Raw genomic sequence first — 14,430 nt, 5'->3', positions numbered from 1 at the left:
TGTCAGTCTTTCTCAAATTGTGGTCTGCTAGAAGTACCCTGTTTCCCTGAAAATAAGTCCCAGTGTGTCTTTTGGAGCAAAAATTAATAGAAGACCCTGTCTTATTTTTGAGGAAACACGGTATTGGGATGAATAGATTTTGTTTTTCACCTGCCAGTGTGATTTTAGCTTTTAAGGCTTTAACTTCCCAAGGGGTCTGTCTCTGAGATGTCTTCACACAGGGTTGCCTCCTCTTGTTTGCCTTGAAGGTTTGGCTTTGAGTAATATGAAGTCTTTGGATCTAGAAGTTCTGTTTGGTTCTCAGGCTAGTCATTCATTATGGACTTGCATCGTTTGGAACGGTGTTCTCCAGTATATTTGGAAGGTGACAACTTGTGACAGATTGAAATGTAATTCTTTAAAAGAGATAAAAGGCTAAAATTTTCATGAGCCCCAAGCAGTGAGATGTTGGCTGCTTCCCTTTGGACTTGCAGCGAAGAAAGTATATCTTTTCCCTCCTCCTTCTCTGCAGTCGATCAGTGAGAGAGAGAAAAACTTGTTAGAAACATGAAAAATCGCCTCCATTAAAAGAGCACATCTGGCTGGTTGGCTTCCGTGGCGTCGGCCTGGCATGACCTTGCGAGACTCTTCCCTGTAACATCTCCAGATATCTTAACTGAGCTTGCCAGATTTCAGGCAAAGGACTTTCTTTATGGAATTATTACTCGAATTTATATGCCATTTGTTTCTAGAGATTCTGAATGATTACTTGTGGCTACTCTGTTCATAGCCTTCTCCTTGCTAGCCCTTTGCAACTCAAGGCTTTCTATTAATGCTGTAGAAGTTCTCCGTCATGGTTGTCCCCAAGGTGCATTTTCTGGAGGCAGCTAGACCATGCAAACAAGGGAAGCAGCCAACATCTCACTGTGGGATGCAGGCAGCATGCAAAAACACTCCCCCCTTCGGTCCACAGAGAAACCTCTCTCTTTGGAACCGGTCCCTAGTGCCCAAAAGGTCGGAGGCTGCTGCTTTACAGGCCTCCCTAAGCTGTTTACAGAGTCAGCATACCGCCCCCAACAATCTGCGTCCTTGTTTTACTGACCTCGGAAGGAGGGAAGGCTGAGTCAACCTTGAGCCGGTCAGGATTGAACTCCCGGCAGTGAGCTGAATTAGACTGCAATTGTCAGGGTTCCGATGGACGCCCTAATTCATTCATGATCCTTACAAGTTGACAGCAATGCTGCATTCTAACCACTGCACACTATGGAAGGAAGGGTGGGGGAGGGCAACAGCAATAGCACTTAGACTTATACACCACTTTACAGTGCTTCCCAGCCCTCTCTAAGCGGTTTACAGTGTCAGCCTGTCGACCCCAACAGTCTGGGTCCTCATTTTACCCACCTCAGAAGGACAGAGGGCTGAGTCAACCTTGAGTCAGTCAGGATTGAACTCCTGGCAGTGAGCTGGATTAGGCTGCAATACTGCATTCTAATCACTGCACACTATGGAAGGGAAGGGAAGGGAAGGGAAGGGAAGGGAAGGAAAGGAAAGGAAGGAAGGAAGGAAGGAAGGAAGGAAGGAAGGAAGGAAGGAAGGAAGGAAGGAAGGAAGGAAGGACAATAACAATAGCACTTAGACTTATACACCGCTTTACAGTGCTGTATAGCCCTCTCTAAGTCGTTTACAGTGTCAGCCTGTCGACCCCAACAGTCTGGGTCCTCATTTTACCAACCTTGGAAGGATGGAAGTCTGAATTGAGCCCCATCAGAATCAAACTCCAGAATGTGGACAGAGTTTCCCTGCAGTATTAATGCCTTCCAACCACTGCACCACCAGGGCTCAGGTTTACGGAATACAGTTATCGTGTGCTAGTGGTTTTGTTGGCAACCTGCCATCGAAGAAACAAACATAGAGATGTGTTCAGATGTTTTCCTTTTTCTCTGCCACCTTGGAATGCCTTATGATGGAACTTTGCTCCTTTTGAAAGTTAAGCAGGTCGCCCAACTCAAAAAAGTTTCATCGGGCTTAAAACTGAATGTAGTACAGGATAAGCATTACATTCCTAGGTTACAAGGAGAAAAATTAGTGTCAATTTGGTACGGATCTTACACTTCACTGGAAAGAAATTGAGATGTTTACAGTTTCCCATTCTTCCTGCAGTACTGGTGCTGCATGAAATTTTAATTGTGCTTTGTGGCATTGAGAATGAAATCCACTCAAGCTTGATCTGCCTTTGAAATACAAAAATCCTGACTTGGTGAAGGAACTGTAACAGATTATTCTGTGCACTGATTCTTGTCAAATGGGTCGGGTTTTTTTCCGAGGCATTCAAGGCATTAAATATATTTTCTTTCAAAGCAGAATGCAATTACATGTATTGTTAGTAGAAGAGAGGCGATCTGAGTGATTTGGGGGTTGCGTGGGATACAGGGAGTAACTTGCTTTAGGTAACTTTTGGATTCCAATTGCATAAATTACTATAGTGGAAAGATTGTGACTGTTCAGTATTCCTTGGTTTTAAAAATGAAGAGCCATGAAATTGGCCATAAAGGTAAACTGTAAAGGTTCCCCTCGCTAGTCGTGTTAGTTGTTTCTGGCTCTTGGGGGGCGGTGTTCCTCTCCGTTACAAAGCCAAAGAGCCAGCGCTGTCCGAAGACGTCTCCGTGGTCATGTGGCCGGCATGATTAAACGCTTTCGAAGGCGCATGGAACGCTGTTCCCTTCCCACCAAAAGGTTCCCTATTTTTCTACTTGCATTTTTTAATGCTAACTGCTAGGTTGGCAGAAGCTGAGACAAGGAACAGGAGCTCACTCCGTGACGCGGCGCTAGGGGTTCGAACCGCTGAACTACTGACCTTGCTAGTCGACAAGCTCAGCGTCTTAGCCACTGAGCCACCGTGTCCTTTTTTGGGACCATGGCCATGAAATTGGCCATGGAGGACTTCAACCCCAAAACCGCTGCTCCACAGAAGCATATGAGACCTGAAAGACCTTGAAAGAGGTGAATGAAATGTCAGATTTGGTTCTTAGGGTGTACAAACAAGCCTTGGAATCCCATCACTCTTCCCTCCTAGGTGTTGTTTTCCACTCTGATGATCAATTTTCTTTTTCTCCTCCAAATTTGTCCCAGGTTCCCCATGTAGTTTTCTTCAAGCCTGGTGGGCTCCAGATGTATTGGGAGTAGAATTCCCCATGGCTGTACTGAGTATCAATTCTGCCTCTTTTACTATTAGCTTTCTTTCCTCAATGCGTAAAAGACCAATGCCATCTCTGTGGAATATTTTGAGTTTATGTTAATTGCTTTAAAATGACTTTCCTCTTTAGCTCATTAGCATTAATGCTATGTGGATGCTCCCCTGATTTCTAATGAGTGGATGTTGCAACATAACATAAACAGAAAGGAGCACCTACCCTCCTTGACAAAATATTGCTTTTCTGTGTATTAATCGTAATGATTTGATTAGAGTATAGCTAATCCTCAATTTATAACTGTTTGTTTAATGAATATTTTGCTTAATTCTTCAACTTTGTAAACAAATGGTACTGCCAGGGTAGAGCTGCAATGTAATATTAGGGTTGCTATTGCAGGAACTGGGCTTGGCTAGTCTAGTGAAGAGAAGGACCGGGGGAGACATGAGAGCAGCCTTCCAGGGGCTGCCACAGAGAGGAGGAAGGGATCAAACTATTTTTTAAAGCACCTGAAGGCCAGACAAGGAATAATGGATGGAAACTGATCAAGGAGAGATTCAACCTGGAAATAAGGAGGAATTTTCTGACAGTGAGAACAATCAATCAATGGAACAGAAGTTGCCTTCGGAAGTTGTGGGAGCTTCATCCCTGGAAGCTTTCAAGAAGAGACTGGACTGCCATCTGTCAGAAAAAGTGTAGGGTCTAAATGACCTACAAGGTCCTTTCCAACTCTGTTAATCTCCTAATCTAATACTGCCAACCATGATTCTGTCAGGATTTTTTACTATAATTCTAATAACACTCCCCTAATTTGCTTGCAATGGGCGTTTCCTGCTGATAGAAATGTTTTTCTTGCATCTGTGATATGCTAAGAAAATATAGAAGATTTTGCATGTGCAAAGAGTGCCCTCTGCCCACTTGTGATTTGGCCAATCAAAATAAGATTCAGAAGCTGTAATCCTCCATTTATTATTCCGAAATTCTCGCTGCCTGTTGCTTTGAGTTAACATGTCTGCTGATGTTGCTTTGCAGCAACTTTCAAAGAGAGAAATCCCTGCAGATGTAAACAGAGTTTACGACAAGAGTAAAATGAAACGTACTAACAAATAATGCACCTAACAGCCAAAACAAGCAACTCAAAATTAACCAGTTGTTACACATGAAGCAATGAGAGGCAGGATTTGGTTGTGCATTCTGCACTTCATTGATGTATGTATTCATTCATCCACTTAATGATTTTTCTATGGCCATCAATTCATCACAACTCTTAGCATCCAAACGAGAACAATCACCAAAATAGTAGATGTCAAAATAAACAAAGCAAATTGGCAACTAAGGTTGCTAATTCTGGACCTTACTCCAGAATCTAGCCCACTGCGCTGTGTGGAACGGCCCGGTTTTTGAGCCAATAGGGTTGCAGCCATCCAAACTCCACACCAAGCTGTTCCACAACCACAACAGCGCAAATGTTTGAAAAAGCCTTGAGATAAACATGTTTTACCTCACATCTAACTGTCAACTCTGAAGCGAACTCAGCTGAAGCCATCTTTTGCAGCCTCATAGTTGCCACGAACTCCAATGAGGGAAAGGGAGGGGGAAGTAGATAGACTGGCTAGCAGTCAAAACAAACAGTTTTCTTGTGGGAACCAAGGTCATCCCAACAGGTGACAGTTGGAAGAGGAGAGGAGTGACCAAGGAACCCACCAGATACCCTATTTGGACAATGTGACCAGTGACACTTGGGAGGGGAGACAATTGCTCTTTTAATTATGTCACAAGCGCAGGAAAACTTTCAGAGCTGGTTTTCACTAGCTGTACCGATATGATGTATCCAATAAACATGTTCTTTGAGGAATCTATCTGCCTTGGAGTTCTGGTTTTGGCAGGTGCATTACTCAGAATGCTGACACTAAAATATGGTCAACAATGTGCCAGAACGTCTATCATGCAGCGAAGATGGCTTCTGGCAGTCCTTCCCATATCCTCTTCTAGCTGGATCGCCTCCATTAATCATTTTAATAGAGGCAACATGATCACACATGCGAAAAGGAAATCTCTGGGCTACGTTTAGGATGAAAGTTGGCAACTTCTTCCTTTAAGCTGAATCTGCTGAAGGTATGGTAAGCCAGGATGGAAGGAGGTGGGGGTTGGGGTTGGGCCAGAATCTGAGATTTAGAAAATTCTCTTTTTTTCTCTCTCTCTCTTCATTTCTGTCCTCCCAGCAGCAAGTTGGTGGGAAGGAGGCAGTTAGCTTTTACCAGAAGTCTGATTTCAAAGGAGGTTTGAAGTTAAGCCAAGTCTCTGGATTGTCTGCTTCTAATTCTCCAAAGCAGCAGAAAGTAGGACAAGAAGCAATGGGGGGGAAGATCATTGAAGCAGACTCAACTTAGAACTAAGGAGCAATTTTCTGACAGTGAGAACAATTAATCAGTGGAAGGACTTACCTCTGGACATTGTGGGAGGACAACCTCCAGTGATGGGAATCTGGAGGTTTTCAAGAAGAGATTGGACAGCCATTTGTCTGGAATCGTATATGGTCTCCTGCTTGAGCAGGGGTTGGGCTAGAAGACCTCCAAGGTCCCTTCCATCCAAGTTACTCTATGTTCTGTGTTCTAAATCAGACTAGCTCTTGGAACCCTACCCAGAGTGTTCAAATGATACAAGGGGATGGTGCATCTGGCACATGAGATTACCCTCTCAACTCTTCCCTAGTTCCAGCTGAAAAATAGTTTAAAAATGACACGGGAAATAATGTGCTAGACAGCCGATAAAAAAGCCCAACATTATCATCTACACTTATCAGTTGCAGAGCAGTATCGCTTTTGCTGAAATTGAGCGATTTGTGATTCCCTGCGTGATTTGTGCTGCTTTTCGCGTAGCTCGAAGGCACTTCGGCCAAAGTTACTTTTTCCTAATTTTATCAAGAGTAAAGGCTGCTCTTTGCAAATATGCAACTGATCCCTCCTTTGGTCTTCGCCCTAAACAGATTTTCTTCCCTGCATTCAACTAATATATGATCTCTTGCCTTCCAGTAAACCCATGTAAGAGTCTTTGGGCTCTCTTTGTGACTGTTAAACAGCAGAAAATATTCCTTGAGGATATTTTCCTGTCTCTCTTCATATGCTAAATTTCTCCTCTTAGTAAAAATCCCTGGCAGGAATTGAATGACATGCCAAAGCTTTCAGCTGCTATGCTATAGAAACAGCATTGAGCCTTCAGAATGAGTAATGGGCTACAGCCATTTCTTTGACAGATTGCTTAGTTTAAGTTCAGGAATCAAAAAAAATTGGGAATGGAGACAGTCTCATTGCAAGGGCTGAGCACATTCAAGGTTTGAGAATTAAAACCTGATAACATCTAATTAAACATTTGCTTCTTAAAACTATACAAACACAGATTCTTTCTTTTTTTTCCATAAGCAAAAGGCCACCTGCTTTCCACGCCATGCTATATCATACACGGACTGCTCGACTTAACGACCACATTTGAAGCCAACATTTCTGTCGCTAAGCAAGACAGTTAAAGTGAATTTTGCCCCATTTTATGACCTTGCTTGACCACAGCCGTTAAGCGAATCCCTTCAGTTTGTAAGTTAGTTGCCCGGTTAGTTAGTTTTCCCCTTCCCTTGTCAGAAGATCACAAAACGGGATCAAGTGACACTCTGTCGTAAATATGAACGTCTGAATTTATTTTTAATATTTAAAAAACTTTATGAAATAAATTCTACAATTAAAAAACCATATTTCCATTCATTGCAGCATATTTGCAATAATGTTCACTCACTTTGACATATTCTTAAGTATATAGAATATTACTAAATGTTATTACAATTATTTTACGTTTGATTTATGTCATATTTTCATATATTTACGTAGTTATTTACATATTTATACATAACTATATATAGTTATGCCTATTCATACCAAATTATTTCATCGCACCACAACCTTTCATTTCATCTCCCTATTTCGTGTCTACCTTGCAGCCAAAATTATACCATAACTTCCAAATTTCGCAGTACTCTCTCTTCTCTCTCCTTCATTTCCATTAAAAGCCTATCCATTTCTGCACACTCTAAAACCTTTTTTTATTATCATAATATCGGAGGGAGTGCTGTCACTTTTCCAATTCTGGGCAAAGGCTAATCTTGCTGCAAGCATCCAAATTTTGATCATCTGAACTGTGGGGGCACATCAACCATCATAAGTGTGAATAAGTCACTTTTTTCCCAGTGCCGTTGTAATGTTGAACGTTCACTAAATGAACTGTTGTAAGTCAAGGACTACCTGTAATGCTTCGTATCGCAGCTATTATTGCTTTGTTCAATAAACCCCGGTTAGCAAAACTGTGGCTTAATTAAGATGCATTGCCAACCGGTGACTTCTAAAACGATTCTTGCTGTGACACACGCGCCTCTGAAAGCCAGGGGAGTTTTATATGTTACACTTCTGTCTTTTGTCCTATGTTATTTTAATAAAGCATCGTTTAAATCGACGTTGACGGGCTAGATTTTTAACTGTTAACAAAGAGATTACACCAAAGAGGGTTGCCAGCTTTGAAGATGTACGATAGCAATTAAAGCGAGTCCTTGGCACTTTTCCTTCCTCGGAATGCTTTCTACATTTGGGAATCGATCCTCCTCCTAAAACTGGCGTTGCTGTCAAGAAAGAAAAAACATATTTAATGTCCATTAACAGTATCTTTCGGGGTTTTGTCCTTGTTTGCTCTTTTGTTTCATTTTGTTTCTCTTGTTTTCCCCCCTCTTAGGAACTGAGAACAGAAGCAATTGGAAGACCTCTTGAGATTAATGAAACCGAAAAAGTGATGCGTGTGGCCATCAAAGATATTTTGGTAAGGATGAGGGGTTTTTCAACACAACCTCTTGGTTGGTCAGTAAGTTGCCTATTTTTTTTGCTATGCAGGTAATCCTTTGACTTACAACCGTTCATTTAGTTGTTCATCGTTTAATGAGCTTGGATTGGTGGAGTCAGCGCAACTGAGTGGAACTGAGTATTTACTGGCCGGATGCCCTTCCAGTTGCCAGTGCAGAGTTTGTGAGGCGAGAGCTCCACCTCTAGGCTGCCGCACCACTCATACAACAGTTCATTGAAGGACTGTTCGAAGTTACAACCGCACTGAAAAAAGTAACCTGCGTTTCTCACATAGCAACCTGAATTCTGGGCTCAATTGTGGGTCGTAAGTTGAGGATTTTTAAGATGGTTTCCCATACCTTCCTTCTCCAGTTTACCTCAAGGAGTTTCCTCCTCTTTGTCCTTCTTACTCTCACCCATCTCACGCCCCTCTACCGTAGAGTCACAGGTGTCACTCTGGATGGCCTGCCATAGAATTGGCAGCTCACCTCTGCTGCGTGTGATTTCCCCCCCCCGCCCTTTTATTTTTTTTGCAGGAGCAAGTCCAGAAAACCAATGACATGCTCAACAACGTGGCCGCCGATGAAGCCAGTTTGGAGGCCAAGATCGAGAAGAGGAAATCCGAGCTGGAGAGAAGCCACAAGCGGCTGCAAACCCTGCAGAGTGTTCGGTAGGTGCTGAGCTCCTCTTGGTCCCCCGTTAAGAGTTAACTGAAGGTTCAGTCGCCTGCAGTGAGGTGACAACAGTTTGACCTCCCAGGGAGGCTGTAATGCATATGGCTCCCCTGATTCCTTCCAGTGTGCTCACTGCAACGATGGGCTGTTTTTTAATCATCCTTTTGCCAGGTCATGATAGATACATACGGTAGGTAGATAGAGAGAGAGAGAGAGAAATAGAGAGAGATATATATTTATAGATAGACAGATAGACAGGTAGACAGATAGATGATAGATAGATAGATAGATAGATAGATAGATAGATAGATAGATAGATAGATAGATAGATAGATAGATAGAAGGATGGATGGATAGATAGATAGATAGATAGATAGATAGATAGATAGATAGATAGATAGATAGATAGATAGATAGATAGATAGATAAAGAGTAAAAGGGTAGGCACATAGAGACAGACAGATGAGAGATAGAGAGATGATAGAAATAGAGAGATAGATATATTTATAGATATACAGATACAGATATACAGATACAGATATACAGATAGATAGACAGACAGACAGACAGACAGAAAGAGGATAGACATATAGAGACAGAGATGGTAGATAGATAGATAGATAGATAGATAGATAGATAGATAGATAGATAGATAGATGATAGATAGATAGATAGATAGATAGATAGATAGATAGATAGATAAAGAGAAAAAGGATAGGCACATAGAGACAGACAGATGAGAGATAGAGAGATGATAGAAATAGAGAGATAGATATATTTATAGATATACAGATAGATAGACAGACAGACAGACAGACAGACAGACAGACAGAAAGAGGATAGACATATAGAGACAGAGATGGTAGATAGATAGATAGATAGATAGATAGATAGATAGATAGATAGATAGATAGATAGATAGATGTGTGTGTGTAGCATATGTATATGTGTGTGCATGTAGGTGTATGGGTGTATATATATATTTTTTCTTTTGAGACCGGGCATCAGAATTAATATGTGCAAGTGTGGTCACAATAAAAAAAGGCAATAAAGGTTATCTCATCTCATCTCATCACCTCATCTCATCTTGCCTTATCGCATCTTATATCTTGTCTTGTCTTTTGTCCTGTCCTATCCTATGCTACCATCTTTTCAAATAAACAAGCATAGGCTACTTCGAGCTTTACTCAGTCATTTTGGCTTAAGCTTTTCATTGTAATGACTTTTAAACCCACCACAAATGTTGTTGTTTTAAAAAAATGGATTCTTTTCAGCAATCAATTTTTTTTCTAGCAGCTGGTGGCAACCTGCAAATTCATTGGAGCTTCAACTACATAAACCCCAGGAACTCCAGCCATGTTTCCTGCCTTTGGGACAGATCAGCCTAATGTTGGGCAATGAAGAATTGGTGGCTGCTTGTCAGCCAGGCTCTCTCCCAGCTAGTTATAACAAATAAATCATGATTAAATAAATCATGGCTTACTGCATTGTATGAAATCCAGCTTTTTTCGTCCTTACCAGCCCAGCCTTTATGGATGAATATGAGAAAATTGAGGAGGAGTTGCAGAAACAATATAGCTGTTACGTGGAGAAGTTTCGTAACTTGACATACCTGGAACAGCAGCTGGATGACCAACACCGAATGGAGCAAGAGAGGTTTGAGGTGAGCGTTTCTAAATATGGCTGTACCTAAACTGCTTTAGTCAGAATTTCTACCAGGCGCCTCCCTAAAACACCATTCTGTTATCTGCTGTTTCATCCTAGTTGTTGGATATACTCAGCGTTAGAGCTTGATTCTGCATTCTGTAATCCTCAGGTTACTGATTTTCATTTTTTTCAGAAAACTGCCCTCTTTTCAAAGAATAGCCAAAGATCCATAAAAATAAAATTATACAATTCCTTTGAAAATCCCACCTGGGTGATGAGAGGCGCCATGAATAAATGGAGTAACAGCAGAGTCATTTGTAATTGTGAGCCCCGTTTTCCCCAGCATTATAGTAAAGTACATCGACCCATGCACTGGATTCTGGTTGTGTAATTCATCTTTTTTATTTTTTTTAAAAAATGGCCTACAGACATTTTAAGGAATTATAGAAATTCTTTGGGAATGGGTAGGTTAATTATTTTACCTGTCCAAGCCAATAGCTTAATTTCTGCAGTGAGATATATCTTTGGTACATGAAACGTTGCCTAGTTGCATTAAAAAAACCACCCTAATTTCACAGCAATATATTCCTTTATAAGCTAAGGAAGCTATTACTCTTAATCTTACATTAGTCTACATCATAGTTTCAGCTTTCCAAGTGGGAACCATAAATAGAAAACAACACACAGGCACAATATACAGACTTTTAATATCTTTATATTGTATTCTTACACAGATGTCCTTCATTCTTATTCAAATAAATTGGTCTATATATATTATGCTTGTTTTCTTTAGCTGAGTTGTTTAAATTGAATTTACAAATTCTGTCCTGATGATTTTCATCTATATTAGTTGTAGCGTTAAGGTATCAATACATTTATAGAAGAATTTTGCAATTAAAAATTCAAGGGCTTCCTTTAAAGAACTTAAAGGCACCTCAGAATCTTCATCCCAAATTGTCTTTAAAATGAGGTTAGGTGGCCAAGTGTCTGGAAAGAATAGCTTTTTCCCCCTTTTTGCTGTACTAATTGCTTACCTTTTGAGCATATTTGCCAGAAATTTTTACTGCCAATGCTGGAAAGTCATTTATTCCAGCCATTTTTAGAACTGCACTCCAGTCCTTTCTAATCATTATCTCCTTCTTCATATTAACAAAGAAATTAGAAATTAAGTTGCAATTTTTGTAATGGACTTTTGCTGGTAATTCTTAGTTCTGATTTGCCTCTTCTGCCAGTTTAGCAAACACTCTAGTACAGGGGTCCCCAATCACCAGGCCCCGAACCGGTACTGGTCCGTGGATCATTTTCTACCGGGCCGCCGGTTTGCTGGGCGCCGCCATCTTGTTTCGACGAGAAAGTGCTTCCGGGTGAGCTTTTCCAGTTGGAAAGCGGCGTTTGGGTCCTGAAGGAATCCTCGCGCCTTAGTTTCATTGAAGGGGGGGAGCGGCTTCGAACGAAGAGCCGTCCTGATGGCGGAGGAGATTAAGAAAGCACAAAAAAGGTACAAAGGAGGAGTTGAAGGTGGCGGGGAGAAGTGGGGGACGGCTGGCTGGCCGGTCGCTCGGCTCGCCTTGCCTTGTCATGCGTGCTGATGCCGGTACCGGGCTGCAAATCATTTTGTGATGCTGGTACCGGGCCATGGCACAAAAAAGGTTGGGGGCCACTGCTCTAGTAAACCAGGTGCAAAGAAAATAACATCCTTTGGCCTCTATTTTTTGAGAGGATCAAGATACTTGCTTATGTGTTTGTTTTCCCGGAGTGTTTTTAAGAAATTGTGCTTTTTTTTTTTCTCCTTGCCTGAGGGAGAAATGAATGTTTATAAGGTGATCTAGTTCTAATCTCTAAACCGCTTGGCAAATACAATGCTCTGTGTTCTTTGCTCTTGTACCACAGCTGGTAATATGGGCTAGATTACATTTTTAATTGGAAAAGAAAATCAAAGATTGAGCAAACATTTTGTCATCTAACTGAGACCCTCTGGATTACACAACAACAAGCTTTTGAAAAGTTTCTCTTCCCATTTGTAAAGGCCAATGAAAAGAAATGGCATTCAGTATCTAAGTGTGTAATCAGGCCTATTCTTTATTTTTGTTCTCTGTAGAGCGGTGGCTTAGTGGCTAAGATGCTGAGCTTGTCGATCAGAAAGGTCGGCAGTTCAGCGGTTCAAATCCTAAGTGCCGCATCATGGAGTCAGCTCCCATTACTTATCCCAGGTTCTGCCAACCTAGCAGTTCGAAAGCACGTAAAAAATGCAAGTAGAAAAATAGGGACCACTTTGGTGGGAAGGGAACAGCGTTCCGTGCGCCTTCGGTGTTTAGTCATGCCAGCCACATGACCATGGAGACATCTTCGGACAGCGCTGGCTCTTCTTTGGCTTTGTAACAGAGATGAGCACCGGCCCCTAGAGCCGGAAACAACTAGCACATATGTACGAGGGGAACCCTTTACCTTAGATTTTTTTTTAAAAAAAAACCAGTGGTACAGAATAGGACTGCAGTGATTCATTTAACAACTGTGGCAATAAAGGTCATAAAATGGAGCAAAACTCACTTAACAATTGTCTCACTTAGCAACGGAAATGTTGGGCTCAATTGTGGTTATAAATCAAGGGCTATTTAGAGAATTTATATGGCCATCCACTCTCAGTGACTTACAGAAAATTAGATAGATAGATAGATAGATAGATAGATAGATAGAGATGATAGATGATAGATAGATAGATAGATAGATAGATAGATAGATATGATAGATAGATAGATAGATAGATAGATAGATAGATAGATATGATATGATATGATATGATATGATATGATATGATATATATGTTATTATGATATATGTTAAGAAGGTATTTCTCAGCATCTTCAGATATGACATTAAAAGATGCCCCATAATGTTGCATTGAAGGCTCTAATGTTCAGCCCCATCCAGTCGCCCTGACTCTACCCTGAATTAAGGAATTGCAGGGTTATAAAAAGGGAGTTGCATTGAAGGCTCTGTGTTGTAGAACCAGTGGAAACAATGCACATAAAATAAGATCTTCTAATTCCAGTGTTCACAATTCTCTCTCCCACCCCAACTCCTCGTCGGCCTCTCCCAGGTGCACAGATGTCGTTTCCGATATGCATGAAGACAATTGTGACATCCTAAGCTAGTAAGATTGCCCTTAGCCCCATCTGTGTTAATCTAAGTCCTCTGTCAGAATTAATTTGCCTGACAAACTTTTTCAAGCATTGCAAAATGTTCCTGCCTTTTTATCAGCGTATTCCTATAAAGCCTGTGCATTCAACCAGCTCACCAAAGTAAACTAAATGCACTAGAATTGCTAATGCATCAGGAGAGTAGCAAATGAGCTTTTTTATTGAATCATTACAATTCGTACTTTTCACCAGCTCCAGTGGGGAAAGTAAGCAAATAAATAGGAGACCTGTTGGAAACGCTGTGCAAAGAGTGAGCCATTGGAAAAAAGAAAAAGACTCATTATGAAGAAACGTAGGCTGGTAACACATCGTAGTCCCTTAATGATTCCTTTTAAAACAACAACAGCAACAACCAACAACAGTGTGGCTTCCTGATCTCAGTTACCAGCATTTACATCTTTTTCCCATCCCTCTTGGCCTTCTCTCCCAGACATAATTTTAAACTTCAAGCTCTTTGTGTCCGAGGATACATAATGTTCAAGCAAAAACAACAACAACAACAACAACAACAAAAAGATAAACTCTTGTGAGTTGGAATCTGGCATTTCCGTCTTCTTCCCTGCTTGTCGTTGTTCCGTTCTTGCATAAGATTAATGTTTCTTGCTCTGGCATGTCAAATGAGGAAGGATTGTGGAAACTAGAGACCCTCCTGGATTGAACTGTGAGGATCCGAAGAGTCTCTCTGGTGTGTGTAGGGGAAGAGAACCTGCAAGGGGTTGCAAAGAAGCAAGAAGTATCGGCTCTTCTGTTTCTCCTTGTCTTGGGCTGTTTTGGTGAAAGTGCTAAGGATGTTTTAAGGTAGAATAGAATAGAGCTAGAAGGGACCTTGAAGGTCTTCTAGTCCAACCCACTGCTCAAGCAGGAGACCCTGTAT

General features: G+C 41.2%; 2 protein-coding genes across 3 annotated transcripts in view; one reads left to right on the top strand and one right to left on the bottom strand.

Moving 5' to 3' along the window:
• IFT38 (intraflagellar transport 38) overlaps nt 1-14,430 on the top strand; it is a 45,220-nt gene that overhangs the window by 12,940 nt on the left and 17,850 nt on the right. For both annotated transcript variants that reach the window (XM_087973205.1, XM_087973204.1), the window contains exons 6-8: nt 7,935-8,018; nt 8,575-8,708; nt 10,234-10,375. In XM_087973205.1, coding sequence (XP_087829331.1) covers nt 7,935-8,018; nt 8,575-8,708; nt 10,234-10,375 — 360 coding nt within the window. The remainder of the gene's footprint in view (nt 1-7,934; nt 8,019-8,574; nt 8,709-10,233; nt 10,376-14,430) is intronic.
• Nucleotides 1,085-14,430, bottom strand: part of ANTKMT (adenine nucleotide translocase lysine methyltransferase) — a 144,937-nt gene continuing 131,591 nt past the window's right edge. The window contains exon 7 of the transcript XR_015750870.1: nt 1,085-1,108. The gene's annotated coding sequence lies outside the window, so the exon portion shown is untranslated. The remainder of the gene's footprint in view (nt 1,109-14,430) is intronic.

The sequence above is a fragment of the Notechis scutatus genome, chromosome 12 (assembly GCF_049901735.1).
Source record: "Notechis scutatus isolate UNSWTSFEM ecotype Mainland chromosome 12, rNotScu1.2, whole genome shotgun sequence".
NCBI lineage: Eukaryota > Metazoa > Chordata > Lepidosauria > Squamata > Elapidae > Notechis > Notechis scutatus.
This window is presented reverse-complemented; position numbering and strand designations above follow the sequence as displayed.